This window comes from Lupinus angustifolius, unplaced genomic scaffold (genome assembly GCF_001865875.1).
Source record: "Lupinus angustifolius cultivar Tanjil unplaced genomic scaffold, LupAngTanjil_v1.0 Scaffold_134_30, whole genome shotgun sequence".
Lineage (NCBI taxonomy): Eukaryota > Viridiplantae > Streptophyta > Magnoliopsida > Fabales > Fabaceae > Lupinus > Lupinus angustifolius.
The window spans coordinates 7,392-27,542 of record NW_017725417.1 but is presented as its reverse complement, the minus strand read 5'-3'; the positions used below and the strand labels follow the sequence as shown (position 1 = coordinate 27,542).

The 20,151-nt window shown below is 33.9% G+C and overlaps 2 protein-coding genes across 2 annotated transcripts; one reads left to right on the top strand and one right to left on the bottom strand.

Moving 5' to 3' along the window:
- The first annotated feature begins 1,413 nt into the window (after positions 1–1,413).
- LOC109340078 lies at positions 1,414–18,427 on the top strand. The gene is made up of 4 exons (XM_019577650.1): positions 1,414–4,066; positions 5,567–5,877; positions 6,637–7,081; positions 18,406–18,427. Exons 1-3 carry the CDS (start codon positions 1,761–1,763, stop codon positions 7,002–7,004), a joined length of 2,985 nt encoding a protein of 994 aa, XP_019433195.1. The 5' UTR covers positions 1,414–1,760; the 3' UTR covers positions 7,005–7,081; positions 18,406–18,427.
- On the bottom strand, positions 11,468–17,603 carry LOC109340079. Its single transcript, XM_019577651.1, has 5 exons — positions 17,149–17,603; positions 16,242–17,044; positions 14,733–16,052; positions 14,003–14,117; positions 11,468–11,915 (listed from the first exon to the last, which is right to left on the bottom strand). Exons 2-5 carry the CDS (start codon positions 16,857–16,859, stop codon positions 11,674–11,676), a joined length of 2,295 nt encoding a protein of 764 aa, XP_019433196.1. The 5' UTR covers positions 16,860–17,044; positions 17,149–17,603; the 3' UTR covers positions 11,468–11,673.
- Positions 18,428–20,151: the final 1,724 nt, after the last annotated feature.

Sequence of the window (20,151 nt, the reverse complement as noted above, 5' to 3'; positions counted from 1 at the left end):
GCTCAAGTAAAATAACATTTATAACTTGTATTTGAAAAGTCTTCAAGTGTAAACACTATGTACATTTTGGTAATATACATAAATGAATAACGTAATCCTTGGGGAAAAAGGTGGTTCTTCAATGCTTTCAAAACATGTCATAAAAGTAAAGTTTATCCACAAGTAATAATAAAATTGTTATATCAAATTTAACCCTGATAAATCCAAGTGTCAATTATAGAGGATGTCTATTTTGGTAATATCATAAGCTTATTATACTCTTTTTAAGATAGTAGATTGTAAAGTGTGAATGTGAAACTATAAATTAAAAAATAATCAAACTTGAACATGAAACATGATTGTTTTTGCTTCTTTTCATTGGTTAATAAGATTTTGCTCATAAACATAATTTAAAAAGTATATAAATTAAAAGTAAACTGAAAGAATCAGAGAAAATGTGCAAAAACTAGAAATGTACCCAAAAAAATATTTATGCTCTCTTTAGTTTAGTGTAGAATATGAGAAGATAGAAGATGGAAAGAAAGAATAAGACTAAAATGATAGAGGTGAAAAATATAGTAGAATTAAATAATCATTTGGTTTATGAGAAAGAATAGAGAAATAAAAGAGAAAGAGGAGTGAGTTTTTCTTGGATAATTATACCTTATTTTTATCTTAATATTATAAAATCAATAATGATAGTTTAGTTATTTTCTACATTTGATGTTTCTTTCCCACTTTCTTCACACATTAAAGAAGAAAACAATTTATATAGGACCCACCATAATTTTTCTCACCACAACCAAATGAGGGAAAATGTAAAACTCATCACTTTCTCTCTTATCTTATTTCCCTTAAAACTCCCCTCAAAGAAATGAAGAAATGAAGGCTTACTGAGAATGTATGCAGTAATTTGATTATACAATTATATATGATGATCTGCTATTCATTACTCACTGTCCCTTAATGTGATGTGCAATCAATTATTCTTTTTTATTTTTTTGTGAAAAGTATTCTTCAATCTAATATATATGTATATTTTAAATTTTTTTACACAATTAATATATCTTTAATTAACAATGTATTGATCTAGTGGTATAATATCTCATTGAATTTCAATGTCAAAAGTTTAAATCCTAGAAGCAACACTTGTTAGGAGAAATAGTCCACAACCCTAAAAGAAATTAGTCTTTATCTAAAAAGATAAGAAATTGATAATACCAAAATCAATACATCATCGATTATGATACATTCTTACTACATGCATTCTTTTCTCGTTAATTATTTCAATACATAATAATTTTGCAATAAAATCAATTATACAAGTAGACTTTTTTTTGTAAGGTACAAAACTACATATAGACTTTTATACCCGAAAAGTATAAAAATATTATACAAGTAGGCTTCCATTATCAACTACTTCTAAACTTTTCTGTCATTTGATAATTGTAATAATTTGATGAAAGAATGACTCAGAACACAATTCCAAATTAAGAGAGAGAAAGCTCCATGACTCACACACTATTCTCGTTGTTCCTTGCATCAGTCAACATGATTCAACTTCGCGCTTTCTCTCAAAAGGTTTGAGATCAGAAAAAGCATATAATTTTATCATTCACTCTCTTAAATTATGTACTTGATTTGTATCTGCAATTCAGCATCTTTCTAGGTTAGGGTTTAAGCATCGATAGGGTTTGTTGGTTTTTCTAAGATTTCTTTTCGGATTAAAGAAATTCGATCAAAAGGGTATTCAGGGGTTATGTTTGATTAGTCCATTAACGATGCAATTTAGAAGGCGTGAAGAAGAGCGTGTTCCTGCTGCACTGTCTCCGTCTTCGAAGTTGCGTGCTCAGCACCGGCTCGAAGCTGATCCGGACCTTAACAGGAGGAATATCCGTGACGGGTTGGATCCAGTGCAGCAGAGGAACTTGAGCCCTCTGAAGATGGATGGGGTAAGAAGAGGTGGTGGTGCTGTTGGGAACAAAGTGGTTGGTCGTAGTGACGGGTTTAAAAGGAGGGATTTTGATTGGCAATTGGGTGGTCGTAGGAGCGGTCGTTTCAGGCTGCAGTCTCCTGTGGATGAACAATTAAGAAAAAGGACACACTTCAATGATGGGGTTATGCATAGAAGTTGTTCACCACCACCTATGGGTTTGAGACCAAGGCATGAGATGGCAAATTCAATGGATTATGAAGTTGATGATGACGAACATTTGGATGTGAAACACACTTACATTAATAGAGAAAAGGGTTTGATTGAAAACAGGTTAGGTGGTGGAGTGGGTATGGTGGATCATAAATATGTGATACGTGGAAACGAAGCAGGAGGTTCATATATGTCAAATCCTGATAGCTCAATTCCAGATATGGGTGTAAATGTAACATCAAGGTATGAAGAAGCTGGTGGGCACCTGCCTCGACCGTCGAGGACTGTGCCCATGGGAAGATTTGATCACGGAAGATTACAGCACCAAGAATCTCTATCTATGGATAAGATACCCATCACTGAAACCCACACTGGGGTAGAAAAAGTTATTTATCATGCAACAGATGGCTCGTATGCGACAATATCTCCCTCATACATGAATGATTTTGCAGGAACTTCTCACTTGAGGGAGAGGGATTATGGAGGTTCCTCCGTTGAAATGTCAAGGAGTGATTTTCTATGCTCGCGTGGTGATGGCATCTGTTTACCTACACCTTACGATCTGTCAAGGAGCGGCAGAAAACTTGCAGAACCTGCAGGGTTTAGTGAACATGAGCAAAGGCCAGCTGTAGACACTACTAGAGATCCTGAAATTAGGCACAGGAATATGATGTGTCACCAACGATGTGAGTTTAGTCCTACTAGGAGCGAGCGTGGGGTTTATCTTAATTCCAAATTACAGGTAAGAGAAGCACAGGATGACCGTTTATATCAGTATGATGATTTACCTAGAAGGATAGCTTCGCATGGTCGATTAAGGTATGAGAAAGTTCCAATGGAATATGATAATAAGGAGACGTCCAGCCCTTATATCTCATATCCAGATGTAGATAGAACTGCTACAAGTGGAAACTCTTATGGCAATCAAAGAAAGGGTGTTATACGTGACCATCCTGCATTACAAAAGCCAAAGTATTTCGACTATCAGGATATGAGAAGAACATCAATGGCATCAACACAAGATGAGGCCTATTTGCATTCTGGATATAGTCATCTTGAAGGTGGTAAGAGAGTGCCACAAGATTATGAAATTTCATATATGCGTGCACCTGAGGCTGATCGATCATCAAATTTGAGATCACATTATGAATCTAGAAGAGATGGAGGCCCAGGACTTCAGCAAGAAAGGTTTCAAAGTTCATCTTTGTCTAAACATAATTCAGAAGCCTACAGACAGGCTGCAAGAGTGCAGGAAATGAAACAGGATATTGGCATTCATGACCATTCAGGTAGGTTTATGAAAAGAAAATACTATGCTAATGAAGATATAGAAGTGTGTGACTCTAGAGCGATAAAATCAAGTAAATGGGATGCAACTGAAGAATTTCAAGATGCATATGAAAATGAAGAGTGGGTAGATGACGAAGATATGAATATGTTGTATTCAACTCGCGATACTGAATTCAACCATAAGACACACGAGAAGTATAAGAGGGAATACAATGGGATGCAGAGTGAAGAAGATTTTCCATCAGATGAGTGGATATTACCTCAAGATTCTGTGGGACATGTACAAAAACATTCATTGCGGTTTCAGAAGTATCCGAATCATAATATAAAGCATCATTCAAAGCCTAGTTCTTCAAGCTGGTATAAGCCCCAACACTTCTCTAAAAGAAATGTGATTCATAAACAACCAAAAGTTTGGAAAAAGCATCACAGTTACCATGAGAATAAGCACACATCTAATGATGAATCATCTGAAGATTGGGTAAGTGCCACAGAATCTGAGCCACCTGAGGGTTCTGAGGAGTTTAAACGAATGGTACATGAGGCTTTCTTAATGTACTCCAAGAATTTGAATCTGAGCTCGTCTCTCCAAAAAAGGTACCAGGAACAAGGAAAAGCTGGTAGTTTGTACTGCAGCGTATGTGGCAGAAGGTCTGTTTTCTTTTCTACGATGCTCTTTTATTATATGGAGCACTTCTGTTCACATATTAAATCAGGAGCTCCGTAGTATTTAACTTACAGGTGGGTTCTGGTACATGTGCTATTATGATTATTATCATTGGGATCACACTTTAGGTTCTTATAACTTCAAAAGTGTAATAGAGATGGTATGCATAATTGCTGTACTATATTAAGATGGATGGGTTGAAGGATTGATAGCACCATTCCCATGATAATACATGTTCTATTATTCTTGGGATCATGTCTTGGTTCTCACAACTTTGGAAGTATAATAAGGTGGCATGTGTAATTGTTGAACCATATTAAGGTGGACGCCTTGAAGGATTGATAGCATTACTTCCATGCCAGTAGGATCAAATACTTGGTAAACTGCTCTACGAATGAACGCGAGTCATGTAGCTAGCAGAAGTGATATCTATGCTTTCATGTGTTGGTGAAAATTACATTAAATTTACTGCTGTGCTGCATGGTTTTGAACTTGGATTAGATTTTTTTTGCTAGAGCTGGGATCTTACTGTATTTTCAAACAAATGTGAATGTCTTGTTAGATAATTACTTGAGCCTTTAGATGCATATGAAATTGCAGACTAATTATGTTTAGGAAAGACAGATAGATTTGGAAAAGTTTAGGTGGCTTCTAATGTCAGAGTGTAAATAGATTTGGAATTATTGAGAATACTGGTAGTCGTACTGTGGTAGTTTGAAGTTGCCTAGCCCTTTTAAAAATCCCAAGATTTATTTTCCGGTTACAAGTATGGCTATAAGTTTGGGTTTTAGATTTATAGAGGAAGAGGGTAAAGGCTTCAGGTGTAAAGTGATATCTAGGACTAATCTGAATATATAGTTGTGTTTTAATTTATTTATTTTGTAAGCATTGATCTAGTAACTTCTACTATGTCAATCAGTTTTTTTTTTATTTTTCCATTATATATTTCCCTGTTTAAGAGAATTTATGGTTTATGATTGACAAAACCAAGTTTCTAATCTTAGATTCTCCTAGGAAATTGATGACAAAATGCAAGTGGCCATGCTCCTCATGCCTTTCACAAACAGATTAGGAAGTGCATCAGAAAGCTAATCTTATATGTTCCTATACTTTATTGATGCATAAAAAATGATAGTTTTGAGGCTATTTCTGATAACTGTTGGATAATATATTATTCTTAACATGTTACTTATCTTTTTTCTGATTGACTTCAGTTATTTATCTTGAAGATGACCTCAAATTTTCATTTTATTAATGCTTGCCATTTTTTACCTTGGCTCTGGACTTGAACTCTGTCAGTTACATTGCAGTGAAGATAGTGAATTTTTATCTTTTTAAATTCCTTCTTTACTTTTTGAAGATAGACAGGATTTTATAATGTACCACTTGACAGTAAGTTTCATATTTTTTCAGATGAAATTACTATAATGTCATATAACTCATAACATTTTTATATGTACTGTTTATGTTTCTTTATGGTACAGCTCTTCGAAGGAGTTCATGGACACTCAATGCTTAGTAACTCATGCTTTTATGTCCCATAAGGCTGGGCTGAGAGCAAAGCACATGGGTCTTCACAAAGCAGTTTGTGTTATGATGGGTTGGGATACTATTATTCCTCAAGATACAGTAACTTGGGTTCCCCGGGTCTTGCCCCATGCCGAAGCTTTGGCTCAAAAGGATGATCTGATTATCTGGACTCCTATTGTTATCATCCATAACATATCAATGCATGATGACAATCCACAAAACTGGAAGGTTGTAAGCATGGAAACAATTGAAGCTTTCTTAAGAGGTCAGTGTGTGTTTGAATGTTGTTTATGTCTAGGTGGTATAGGTAGAACATTGTTGGCAAACACACAGGTTTGAAAGTCCTCTTTGTTATAACAGGATGTAATGGCAACTGTCACGAACCATCTCTCCCGAAAACTTCAGTTGTTAGGTGGAAGTACATAAATAGTTTTATAAAATTACCATGCAAGCTTGTGCAAATTCCCTTTGGACATGAAACGTGTACAATGCACACACCCTCTCCCTTGTGTTGAAATTTAACTTTAATTAGAAGAATAGGGACAGCAAGGATCAAATGTAGACTACTTGGTCAGAGACTAATGTTTTGTCATGAACTATCTCTTCTAAAATGTTAAGCTGTTAGGTGAAGATACATGAATGGTTTTATATATATATCTAAAACAATTAAGGATTTCCTTGGGATGAATTTTTGTTTTGATGTTGTGATTTGGTGCAAAAAAAAATTATTCTAACTTAAATATAACTTTTAATGATCCCATTTTTACTTCCACTTTAGTTTGATTAATGTGTGTGTGGTTTTGAATTTTGATGATCTTTTATGATATAATTGCTTTTTTCAAAAGCTTCTCAGTGAGTTTTTTTCAGTTGTTGTTTTGAACACAAGAAAATCTAAACATGTTATATATATAAATCATCCTTTTGAAAAGTTATTTTCGTCCTTGGAACCTTTACTCACTATCTGTTACCATGTGATTGTGAAAACTGTACATTTGGCGATTGTTAATTTCATGTTAAATTGTAGGCAAAGGTTTTGTAAGGGGAAGAATCAAATTATGCTTAGGCAAGCCTGCAGATCAAAGTGTTATTTTAGTGAAGTTCCTTGGTACATTTGTTGGACTAGCAGATGCAGAGAAGCTTCATCAATATCTTTCTGATAATAATCGCGGTAGAGCTGAATATGAGAAAGTAAAATCTAAAGGTATAGAAAGCTGTGACATTAAAGAAGCAAATCAAATAGACAAAGTGGAGAATATTCTGTATGGTTATGTTGGAATTGCAGAGGACTTTGACAAACTAGACTTCAATAGTAAGAAATGGAGTTCTATAAAGAGCAGGAAGGAGATTGATGACCTGGATAAAGCTCCTGTTAAAACCGACGAAAAGCGATAGATACACAGTATGATTGAAGACCCTTTAAGGAGCTTAATGCAGCCCTGATGATCCTCTGAATTCAGTGTTCTTATTGCATATAGGTCCAGGACTGGAATTTCAGTGTTCTTTATGTCTGTTTATAGTTTCTTAATGTTAAACTATACATCTGAATGAAAGCTGATGCAGCAGCTATTGTGTTTCTATGGCGAGCAGTTTAGCTTGTAAGCAATAATATGAACTTATATAAATGGACTTCAATTTCCAAACATAGACAGATAGAAATAAGGGAAAACTATATTAAACTCTTTTGTGAATAATTAATTACCCTTACTATTTTTCCTTTCTAATTATCCTTTAAATAATAAGGAAAGTGTTGTCATTAAATTCATAATAGTGACAACATGGTGATCACTAAAGTAATGAGTATATAAAAAATAAATAAATAATATTATTGTGTGCTGATGTAAATTGTAATGATGGTACTATTGTCACATGATAGTGATTTTCATATTGGTCTATTAGTAATTTGATATTACTTTATATGTAGACCAATTTCAATAATACATAAAACTTAAAAAGTAATTAAGAAAAAAAAATTGTTACCACTACTCACAAGACATAAAGGTTTAAGAGTTACAGTTTTCCAGAAATAAAGTAGTTGCATGACTTTAATTATATTTAACCTTTTAATATTTGTATTTATTAAATAACTTAATGCTCAATAATTATATTATCAAATTCACGTGAGGTACAAAAGCTGCAAAAGGGACCACCCATGCTAAAAGGGAGATAATTGTTATTCTACCTTAAAAAATAAATAATTTTTGGTATATAAACAAATATACAGTTATTAAATGTTAGAAGTGTAAGAAAAGGAAAATACTTTTGATTTTCATATTCTATTCAATTAGTAGGTCACTCTGAAAACTATTCTATACTATTTGCTTACACCATATAATTTTTTTTGAACTTTGTTGCAAATTATAATACACTGATAAATGACATTACAACTCATTCCTCTACTCTTATTTTTTTGCCACTTCCAACATAAGTAACAAAAACTCTCATGACATCTAATTTCATAATCAACCAAAAATTGAGGAATATACACTTTCCTAGTCTTACATTGTATAAATAGTGACTTACTATAAAACTCCTCATACTTTATGGTTAATGAAACTTCAATCAAATCTCCCAAATTCACTTTACTTTATTCACTGAATGCAACTCAAGAGATGCCTTGCTAACCAAGGATAAGGCTAGTGAAACTCTTGCATTAGGTTTTCAACCTTTTTACTAATATTCTCTCCTTAAAAATGTCTCATCATTTTTACTTTAGGGGCCTTAAACCACTAAAATATTATTAATTGTTAATATTCTATTCTAAAAAAATTATTCTAAGAGACAAACTTAATGACGCATTAAAATTATTTTCATTGAATACATACATAGCACAGTTCACTTCATTTTTCTAATTAGTCAATGTTGACACTTGACAGTATTAATTCAGTCAATGTTGACACTTGACAGTATTAATTCAGTTTACCATTACAGGTAGTTATAACAACCTTGTCTTATCTCTTTTTCTCTGGTTTTTCTATTTTTCATTCTTCAGTATCTCTTACTTCTAAATTATTACCTGATACATTTCAATGGAAGTTTTACCAATAATGTTGAGAGGGATTAAAAGGTGATAACCCAGTAATTATCATCATCAATTGTTTTAAATCTTGAAATGCACATCCTGCAGTCCCAGCAGAAGCTTTTCAATGTGGTAGTAATTTGATAAATGAGGCTATGACAGCAAATTCAACTATAGCGCTTTGCTTGAGTAAAAAATGTAGACCATTGGGTCTCAATAATTTTAAACTTATCAAAAGAAAAATACTTCAGCCTAAATGGGTGGTATATACAAGGCAAATATTCAGAGGCAAAGGTAGAAGCATAAAATTAAATAACTCATTCACATTTTTTTACCATTACCTATAATCATTTCCTCCAAGTTAATCAACTAATCTACTTTGTATAAAACATTGTTGTGAGGGTCATTATTTTAAGACAGGGTGTACATACAAACCAAAAATATAGAGAAACAAAAAATAAAAAAAATAGCTGTTGTAAGCCTTTCTGCAATAAAAATGGCATAGGGAAATTCTCTAACCATCAACAAGAAAGTATGCTGCAAAAGCATCTACTGACTCTCCACCCTGAGCTACTTCAGCTATTCTAACTAACATTGTGGCCTTGTAGATTGCCAAATCTGCATTCTCCATAAGAAACTGAGCCCTTTTACGCTTTTGTAAGGCAAATTCCTTCAATTCTTTTGCAGATGCTTTAGCTTTTTTAATCTTAAGCAATGCATTTTGCTCCTCCAAAGCGCCTTTTTCAGTTGCAATAGCTGCAAACAATACATCAAAGCTTTACTACATTCATCTATAAATATAAGTAGACACATGCAATTTAAAGGCTTCATAAAAATGCTAACATGACAAGTTAACTAGAACATGGAAATTTATCCAAAAATGTACCAGGATTACAACATTTTCTGTCTAGTTATGATATGCTGAGTCAGAAGCTTATATCCCACAAGTAAATTCATGCAATTGTATAATTTAATAAATGGTTTATCATAGACATGATATAGGCTAAAGCTCTACCCCAAAAGAAATAATAAAAGGAAAGAATATCTAAACTACATTATTCAAAAAACAAGCCACTGAACAAGATCTGCAGTCTAGGTCAAATGGGTCATGTTCTGGTATGTGTTGTGCATAAGCAGGGTCAAAAGATCATCCATGTAGATGAGCAGAAGTCATCTGTGCCACCAATTATCAACTGCTAACTCAATTTAAATTGCCACTTCATATCTAACTAGAGCTAAAGCCACCAGCCGCTGTTGAAGAGCGTTGTTGAATATATGTCATTCAACAGCTCTCTTAAGGAAGTGTTGTTGAATGTCGTGGATGCATGGATTCAACAACGTTCCCTTTAATGGGCGTTATTGAATCGTTAATTCTAAGCAGTCCCACATGCAATCAGACCCTAAAAAACTTTAAACTTTCTTGCATTCACACTAATTCCACAATCCCAAGTTCAACCTCAAAATCACTCAACACAAAAACATACATAAAACTTAAAAAGTAATTAAGAAAAAAAAATTGTTACCACTACTCACAAGACATAAAGGTTTAAGAGTTACAGTTTTCCAGAAATAAAGTAGTTGCATGACTTTAATTATATTTAACCTTTTAATATTTGTATTTATTAAATAACTTAATGCTCAATAATTATATTATCAAATTCACGTGAGGTACAAAAGCTGCAAAAGGGACCACCCATGCTAAAAGGGAGATAATTGTTATTCTACCTTAAAAAATAAATAATTTTTGGTATATAAACAAATATACAGTTATTAAATGTTAGAAGTGTAAGAAAAGGAAAATACTTTTGATTTTCATATTCTATTCAATTAGTAGGTCACTCTGAAAACTATTCTATACTATTTGCTTACACCATATAATTTTTTTTGAACTTTGTTGCAAATTATAATACACTGATAAATGACATTACAACTCATTCCTCTACTCTTATTTTTTTGCCACTTCCAACATAAGTAACAAAAACTCTCATGACATCTAATTTCATAATCAACCAAAAATTGAGGAATATACACTTTCCTAGTCTTACATTGTATAAATAGTGACTTACTATAAAACTCCTCATACTTTATGGTTAATGAAACTTCAATCAAATCTCCCAAATTCACTTTACTTTATTCACTGAATGCAACTCAAGAGATGCCTTGCTAACCAAGGATAAGGCTAGTGAAACTCTTGCATTAGGTTTTCAACCTTTTTACTAATATTCTCTCCTTAAAAATGTCTCATCATTTTTACTTTAGGGGCCTTAAACCACTAAAATATTATTAATTGTTAATATTCTATTCTAAAAAAATTATTCTAAGAGACAAACTTAATGACGCATTAAAATTATTTTCATTGAATACATACATAGCACAGTTCACTTCATTTTTCTAATTAGTCAATGTTGACACTTGACAGTATTAATTCAGTTTACCATTACAGGTAGTTATAACAACCTTGTCTTATCTCTTTTTCTCTGGTTTTTCTATTTTTCATTCTTCAGTATCTCTTACTTCTAAATTATTACCTGATACATTTCAATGGAAGTTTTACCAATAATGTTGAGAGGGATTAAAAGGTGATAACCCAGTAATTATCATCATCAATTGTTTTAAATCTTGAAATGCACATCCTGCAGTCCCAGCAGAAGCTTTTCAATGTGGTAGTAATTTGATAAATGAGGCTATGACAGCAAATTCAACTATAGCGCTTTGCTTGAGTAAAAAATGTAGACCATTGGGTCTCAATAATTTTAAACTTATCAAAAGAAAAATACTTCAGCCTAAATGGGTGGTATATACAAGGCAAATATTCAGAGGCAAAGGTAGAAGCATAAAATTAAATAACTCATTCACATTTTTTTACCATTACCTATAATCATTTCCTCCAAGTTAATCAACTAATCTACTTTGTATAAAACATTGTTGTGAGGGTCATTATTTTAAGACAGGGTGTACATACAAACCAAAAATATAGAGAAACAAAAAATAAAAAAAATAGCTGTTGTAAGCCTTTCTGCAATAAAAATGGCATAGGGAAATTCTCTAACCATCAACAAGAAAGTATGCTGCAAAAGCATCTACTGACTCTCCACCCTGAGCTACTTCAGCTATTCTAACTAACATTGTGGCCTTGTAGATTGCCAAATCTGCATTCTCCATAAGAAACTGAGCCCTTTTACGCTTTTGTAAGGCAAATTCCTTCAATTCTTTTGCAGATGCTTTAGCTTTTTTAATCTTAAGCAATGCATTTTGCTCCTCCAAAGCGCCTTTTTCAGTTGCAATAGCTGCAAACAATACATCAAAGCTTTACTACATTCATCTATAAATATAAGTAGACACATGCAATTTAAAGGCTTCATAAAAATGCTAACATGACAAGTTAACTAGAACATGGAAATTTATCCAAAAATGTACCAGGATTACAACATTTTCTGTCTAGTTATGATATGCTGAGTCAGAAGCTTATATCCCACAAGTAAATTCATGCAATTGTATAATTTAATAAATGGTTTATCATAGACATGATATAGGCTAAAGCTCTACCCCAAAAGAAATAATAAAAGGAAAGAATATCTAAACTACATTATTCAAAAAACAAGCCACTGAACAAGATCTGCAGTCTAGGTCAAATGGGTCATGTTCTGGTATGTGTTGTGCATAAGCAGGGTCAAAAGATCATCCATGTAGATGAGCAGAAGTCATCTGTGCCACCAATTATCAACTGCTAACTCAATTTAAATTGCCACTTCATATCTAACTAGAGCTAAAGCCACCAGCCGCTGTTGAAGAGCGTTGTTGAATATATGTCATTCAACAGCTCTCTTAAGGAAGTGTTGTTGAATGTCGTGGATGCATGGATTCAACAACGTTCCCTTTAATGGGCGTTATTGAATCGTTAATTCTAAGCAGTCCCACATGCAATCAGACCCTAAAAAACTTTAAACTTTCTTGCATTCACACTAATTCCACAATCCCAAGTTCAACCTCAAAATCACTCAACACAAAAACTCACTCATTCAAACCTCAAAATCATTCACTCATTCAAACCTCAAAATCATTCACTCATTCAAACCTCAAAATCATTCACTCATTCAAACCTCAAAATCATTCACTCATTCAAACCTCAAAATCATTCACTCATTCAATCTCAAGCCACAACCCCTTCTTCAATAAAATTGCAGAAGGACCTCATCTGCTCTTTTCGGAATCAGATGCTAGAAATCCGAGAAGGCCCTATGCCACAATCCAGAAACCATAATTCTGAGATTGCCACCATTTTTTGCCTCCTTCTTTAGTCTTATCTCATGTTGTGAATGACAAATTGAATGGATTTAGTAATTAGACCGATAGATTTACATATCCTTTACTGTCTCAAGTGAAGCATAAACTACGTTATAAGCAAAGGAAGAATTAATATTTTTTCTATGAGCTATGGTTGGTAGCTACTTTAAGAACTAAGGACATGCAGCAGTCTCAGCATTGAAGGCGATGCTGGGGCAAACACTATTTCAATGAGTACCAAGATGCAGCTGCAGCAGGACATGAAGGATTGGTTGTGGCCTTCCCAAGTTTAGTTGATGAATTGCTGATAGCAGTTGTGCAGTGCCTACACACAGTTCATCATGTTCATGCTTCATTCACTAATATGTTGTAGTATTGCTAACATTTTCTGTGGATTAATACTTATTATATGATTGATATATCACTCCTTTCCTTTCTTTGCTTCTTCTCCTTTTCCATAAAATGATTGAATAAAAAGAAAGGGGGAGGCAGTCATATTGATGGTAGATATCTTCAGGCTTCAATGAGTCTATTTTGTCTCCACCACTAGACTCCAAAATGCAAATAGAAGAACACTTTGGGCCAGGCTTCAGTGACTCTAACTCAACAGAGAGTCAATTTGGTGAGGCAGTGGCTTATCAATGGATTCAATGTCGAGGTATAATATTATATTAGGGTAAAAGTTAAAAGAACATGCTGGGTTTAAGGGCTTACAAATTAATTGAGCTGGCAGATTGTAATTGGTGGCTCAAAGAATGACATGGAGAAGTTGACACAGCCGATTCTTCTCTAATTAGATCCATACCATGGAGATCCAACAAAGTTTTACGTTGGACGTTGACTGCCTAACACAACCTTTACCTTTTATCCGGACTTAGGACCGGCTATGTATACCACCAAGCACAAATGGCAGGTTTTTCTGCTCAGTGTAGATATAGCAAAAAGTGGAGAAGAAAAGGCTACACCAAATCTTCACACCAATATGTTTAGATTAAAGTACCTAAACCAAAAGCAGTCCACAATACTCTTACAAACTACAGCAATCCACATTTTATGTTCCAGTTGAAGACAAATGAAATTATATTCTTACCTTGCCAAGCAATCGGATGTTTGCCTCTACCAAATTGACTAGGCTGTCTCTTAAATGATCTCCTTTTCCGCAGCACAGACTGAGGAATAAATGGAGGTCTCTTTGCTTGATAACTCTGACCCGGAAATTATAACAATAGTGTTAGCCAGATAATGATGTTACATTTCAGTTTACAACAAACTTATTTCCATATAAAAAAGAGAAAGAATATTATGTTAAGAACTAAATAGCTATATAGGTGTGTTCAAGGTAAAACATGATACAGGCAGTTCAATTCACATGATAAATCAACTTTGCCTGGGTTGGTGATGAAATGTTCCACATGCCAAGGAATTAATGCAGCCACATAAAATCAATATGAATTAATAATGAACCCTAAACAAAATAGCCATGAATGTCTCTGGAAACCTTGTTACACTAGTCAAGTGATTATGTTTATTTTTTCTGCTACAACACATGATGCACAAATTATCATGAAATAATCATATCTTGAATGAATTACCACCAGCATACTTGTTATTAAGCACACATATATGGAAGTTAACACAAACTAGACAGCTAGGATCAGCTACAGACAGAAGAAACAAAATGGATCTAGACATTTTATCTAATCATATAAGAACCTAAATTTACCAAAAATTTACAAAGCAAAAGCATATACCATAGAACTGGCAGGCACGTACAGATACTCACCACACAATAAAATATCTAAAATGTCATGGGAAATTACCTGGAAAACCCTAAGCAGAGATGAACGTTTTTGGTTCCGTTTTCTCATCCAATAACTATATACAGCTTCTACAACTTCCTTGCTGCCAAGATCCTGACACAGAATAGCTGCAGATTTTTCATCACAAAAAGCATCTCGGTTACAAAAATAAGCCTTCTCCAAAGCATCAACAATTAACTCAAAATTATCCCCTGACACATGTTCTTGAAACTCATTGTTGAACTTGCTCAGCCAACCTTCATCTTCAGAATCCAAGTCATAATTTGCAGTCTTTCTTGTCATTGATCTAGATAGCTCATCCCCATTTCCAGATATATAAGTATCTGGTCTGTGAAAAGGAACACTACTACTGTCTGCATAGTCAGAGACATTATGGACACCAGGTACTGGGATACATTTAGCAACAGTGGCTGGTATGCTATTATCTGCACATTCCTTATAGAGGTCTTTAAAGACAACCCAATCACGACGATTAGGAAACTCTAGCTTCCATCCATTGTCCAATGAGAACATTATCACATGAGTGTATCGATTGCAAGAGCAGGGTCTCATTACTTTGTCTGCCTTAAAAGTGTATTTTGTTAAACCATCTTTCTTTACTTCAAAAAGCCAATCATTTGAAGCTGGTCTTTCTAAAGTGATAACTGCTCCTTTTACCCTGTGGCATCTGTCTGATTCTGTAATCAATATATTTGCAGAACAGTGAGATGAATCCAGTCCTTTCGTCGAATCTACTGTGGCCGAACTTGCTTCTAATGAACTCACAGCAGTGAAACTGTTAACTGAACTTCTAAGCTTCTTATTAGATCCTGCACACGCGATACTTCTTTTCTGTCCACTCCTCAAACCATAAGATAATGCTCCATTACTTCTGTCCACCAGTGAAGCATTTCGAGCTTTCTTTAGCCTGAGCGAAGTTCTCCTCTGAGTGCCTTTAGACTTAGAGTTGATATTTCTATATTTTCCATTCCAACCAGATAATCTACGACCCTTGACAGATGCTTGTAAGGATAAACTGTCCTTGATTTCAATAACATCAGGCATGACAGATCCAATCTCAGTAGGTTCTCTCTCGAAAGAATCACAAGAAATCTGCAGTTCAGTCCGGGATTCTTGGAAATCAATTTCCTCCTCGACAGCACTAGGGACACTTACCGGGTTATATACAAGGGTAAATGATCTAAGAATAGATTCTAAAAGCATCTCAGAGTGCAGATACGTAAAACAAAGAGGAACAGCAGAAAAATCCACAGAAAACAACGGCATGAATTGTGTGATTCCAAAAAACTGGCAAATCCCAGTGCTGACAGTAGGATTACCCTGAAAGAAGATTAAAGCTACAATATTAATCATTATTAATTGAAAACAAAGAAAAGCATGGGAACAAAAATAAATAAAGCTGTTTACATACTATCCAGTTTCCATCTATTCATTGCTAACATACATATACAAATCAAACCATGGGTAAATCACAGAACAAAAATCCAAGTACCTAACATAATCATTTACCTTCAAGAACAATACACCCTGTGAGGAGTAAACACCACTAATCGGCTCGGATAGAAGGAAGGCAGAGAGAACCTTCAGTGAGACCTTGAACCTTCTGACATGCCTCAACACCAAAAACAACAAACGCGAAAACAAACCACTCCCACCACAAGAGAGCTTCACAACAACTGCAAACTTGCATCGATCCTTTCTCTGCCGAGAAAAATGCAACCCAAACATCTCACTAACATCACTTCCACCTCTTTCAACTGTACCAGCTAAAATCTCAGAACTTGAGGAAGCACCAATTCTCCTCCTCTTCCTACTATACACCATCCCAAAAAACCTATCATCTCCACTCAAAATGCGTCGACGCTTTTGCTTCACCGACTCTGTAATGCCACCATCACCTTCATTGGCATCATCCACCAATGCCTTTTCTTGCTTAGCTCGCGACGAAGGCGAAGATTTATGCTTCTCTGGCTTCTTCAACCACGCATCTCCTTCATTCCCTCTCCTTATTTTGATATCTTCATACTCCGGCCATATCCGCCTCCCGGACCTCAGCACACGGGCAGAGTCCCCACCCTTCACCACCCCGAACACCCGTGTTGTCCGCCTCATCGCAACCGACGGCATTGCCGTTCCACCCAAAAAACAACACCAGCCAAGACTCAATTTTATCTTTCTCCCTACCCAACCCACTGAGTCAGAGTTCAAACTCCTGAGTTGACTCAACTCAGCACTGATCCAGAGTTACCAAAAAACCGAAGAGGAAAATTAATACCCTTATTCCTCAGTACCCCAGATATCATATAAATCCACTGAAAACGAAACAAGAAAAAAAAAACGATTTTTTAAAATAAAATGGAGAAAATAAGTAAATAAATAAATAAAATAAACACGAACACGACAACGTTATATCCACCAGATTATTCTAGAAGCTTCTTCTCAAACTCAGAGCGAAAACATAACAACGCCGTAACTATAATACAAGAGAAAATCGAGGACAAAAAAATTGTTAAAACAAAAATACACAAAGGATCGTGTTTGATACATGAATAACAACGTTACAATGCCCAAAACCAGTTAAAAAGTGACGAAGAAGGAATTGAAATCGATGAGAGTGAGATCTATGAAGAGAGAGAAAGAGAGAGCGGGAAAAAGCGCGCGCTTTAAGGGCAGAGAGAAGAAGGGGATTGGGCTATTAGGGTTTATGGTTATGGTTAAAAACCACTGTAGTAGATAGAAAAGGGGGGAATTGAAGTAACCTCTGTGAGTGATATGAGCCGTTGGATGGAGAGATTAAGGGTGTGGATTGATTTGATGGGAAGAGGAGTGAGTGAGTTCAATGGTGAAGTCTTTGTTTTTTATTTCATTTAAGATGGGAGAGAAAGGAGAAGATATCTTGGGGTGGTGTTGTTGCCTCATACTTATATCACTTCATGTGCTATGACATTTTTGTAAAAAAGAATATTAAGTTAAAATTTAATTTTTAAGTAATTTTCTGATAAATTATAAGGTCATGATACATGGAGTGATACTAAGTATGAGACAACAAATGTACACCAGATATTTTGAGATTGAATAAAAAGACGGGTTCGTACGAAAGGAAATCGATTAACAAGGTTAAACTATTATAATAATGTTGTTCTATAAGATCTTGTCAAATCCTTAGAATAACTAAAAGGTTAATGACTTTGATTCTTATAAACCATGCTTAGCCTTCATTTGGAAAGGTAGAAATAGAAGAGAAAGAGAGTGAGAGGAGAGAAGTTGAGGAGAAATATATTCTTTCTCTCGTTTGGTTTAGGAGAGAGTTTGAGGGAGGAGAGAAAAAAAGAAGAGGGCCCCACAAAAAAAATTTCTTCTCCCAAGTGAAGAGAAAATGAGAGGAGAAGAGAGACTCCGATCTATTGTCTCATACTGTGTCTCAAACCATATTCTGCACCAATAATATTGAAACAAAAAATAAAAAATAATGAACATTTATTTTTTTTAATTGACATGAAATATTTTTATTGATGTTTGGCATGATTTGAAACATAATTCGGGACAACAAATCTTTATCCATTGAAGAGTGGGGAGAAAATTTAATTTTTTCTCTTCTTTTTTTATACAACCAAACAACACTAAAACCCATTCTATTTCTCATATCTTTCTCATCTATTTCTCTCTTTCTCACATATTTCTTTCTTCTTCTTTTCTTCTCCCAACCAAAAAGAAACATTAATTTTGTATTAAAAAAGGTAATAGAAATACCTTAGTAGTAGAAAAAAAAAATTGTTAAAGTGATATGAGTGGTTGGTTCATGATATAAGATAACATTAAACTCCTAAATCAATTAAAAAGTCAAAATTTTAATTTGGATGACTAACATTTGTTGTAAATAATAGCTACACATCCTACTTACAGTGTGAAAGAATACCAAAAAAACCATTAAGGGTGTGACACGCTAATTTCCCTGATTTACATGATTGTTTAAGCTTTTAAGGATATGTTCCATTGTTTAAATTGAGAAATTGATGCTAGGTAGTAGGTATATATGCTAGAGTTTCGTAACATTTAATACAGCCGAAATTTTGAATACACAAATTTCTGAATTCTGAGTTGTGGCTGTAGCCACGTGGCATATTTCACAGTCCATTATTCTCTCGTGAATGGGCAGGAATACAGATAAATATTAAATGACTTAATTTTTTTACAAAATTCAGATTTCCACAAAATTAATGCCAGATCCATCTTTGTTGTCTTTATTGGTATAATACCTGATTGAAATATAGAAATTACATCTATTAAATTAAGTAAACACTTCTAAACTAAGTTGATTGATTTATCTTAATTTTAATATGTATTAAATTGATATCCACACATACATGAAATGAGGTATTTAGGATTATGGATAATATTTTTCCCATCTTGTCAAAATATAGATGTTTCCTTATAGATAATGTCAATGATTCAATTATTATCATCTATATGAAAAATGTTTTTTTAAGATAGACAAAACATATTCTATTAACTTTTATGTCGCATAATAGATTAATATTTGATGAGTGTTATTAAAGTCAGACTGGTCAATGATTCGGTCAGGGCACTGCGCCAATGAGTCACTCTTTAATTAGTGTGTCAATGGTTGGATCGATTAATTTGGTTTACATTAAAATTCATAATACTACATAACCATATTTAATAATTGTATACTCAAAACTTAAAAACATTAGCATATCTAATTAAACAATCAATAAAGAAGATTTTGCTACTACAAAATGACACAAATAAGTTGAAAACATTATCAAACAACATATAAAATATGCTTTAACTACAACAAAAGCATACAATAAATTTAAAATTTAATTAAACAATGAATATTTTGCTATAACATAAGCTAACAAATGACAAACATAACTAGCTAATGTAACACTATGAATTTTTCGTGTATGTTTTATTAATTATTTATTTTAATAACGATTAATTTTAGAATTAATTGATATTGAATTAGACTAAACCATAGTTGAGTGTTAGTCGTTTTTTGTGATTTCCTATTTTGTGGTGAATTTTCGTAATTTTCTGTGACGGGAAGTTTTTGAGCTGCTGTCGGGTCCAAATTCGCCCGAATTCGGCCCAATAACGTGTTTTTGAGTTTCGTAACTTGGAATCAAATTCCGATTGCGCCATTGGCTTCGAAATATTATTTCGAGTCAAGATAGACTTCAAGTTTGTCCAAAACACATTTCTAAATATTTTTCACTATGAATTTTGTGTTTCGAAGTTCTAACCGTAAACCGAAGTCGGAGATTTTTAATATCCGACCGAGTATTAGCTGACAATAATCGAGCATGGTTTATTCGTGAATGTTTCACCAAAAAGGTCACATCGCTTTCATGTAAGAGGCTTGCTTATGGAACAAGCAAAAATACATATCCTCTTA

Bases quoted from the DNA above. Each gene is read 5' to 3' on its own strand.
- LOC109340078 (XM_019577650.1), top strand. From the start codon at position 1,761: ATGCAATTTAGAAGGCGTGAAGAAGAGCGTGTTCCTGCTGCACTGTCT. The intron at 4,067-5,566 runs GTCTGTTTTCTT...TTTATGGTACAG, and splicing joins TGCAGCGTATGTGGCAGAAG to CTCTTCGAAGGAGTTCATGG. The intron at 5,878-6,636 runs GTCAGTGTGTGT...GTTAAATTGTAG, and splicing joins AATTGAAGCTTTCTTAAGAG to GCAAAGGTTTTGTAAGGGGA.
- LOC109340079 (XM_019577651.1), bottom strand. From the start codon at position 16,859: ATGCCGTCGGTTGCGATGAGGCGGACAACACGGGTGTTCGGGGTGGTG. The intron at 16,053-16,241 runs GTAAATGATTAT...ATCTTCTTTCAG, and splicing joins AGGGTGTATTGTTCTTGAAG to GGTAATCCTACTGTCAGCAC. The intron at 11,916-14,002 runs GTAAGAATATAA...TATTGTTTGCAG, and splicing joins ACATCCGATTGCTTGGCAAG to CTATTGCAACTGAAAAAGGC.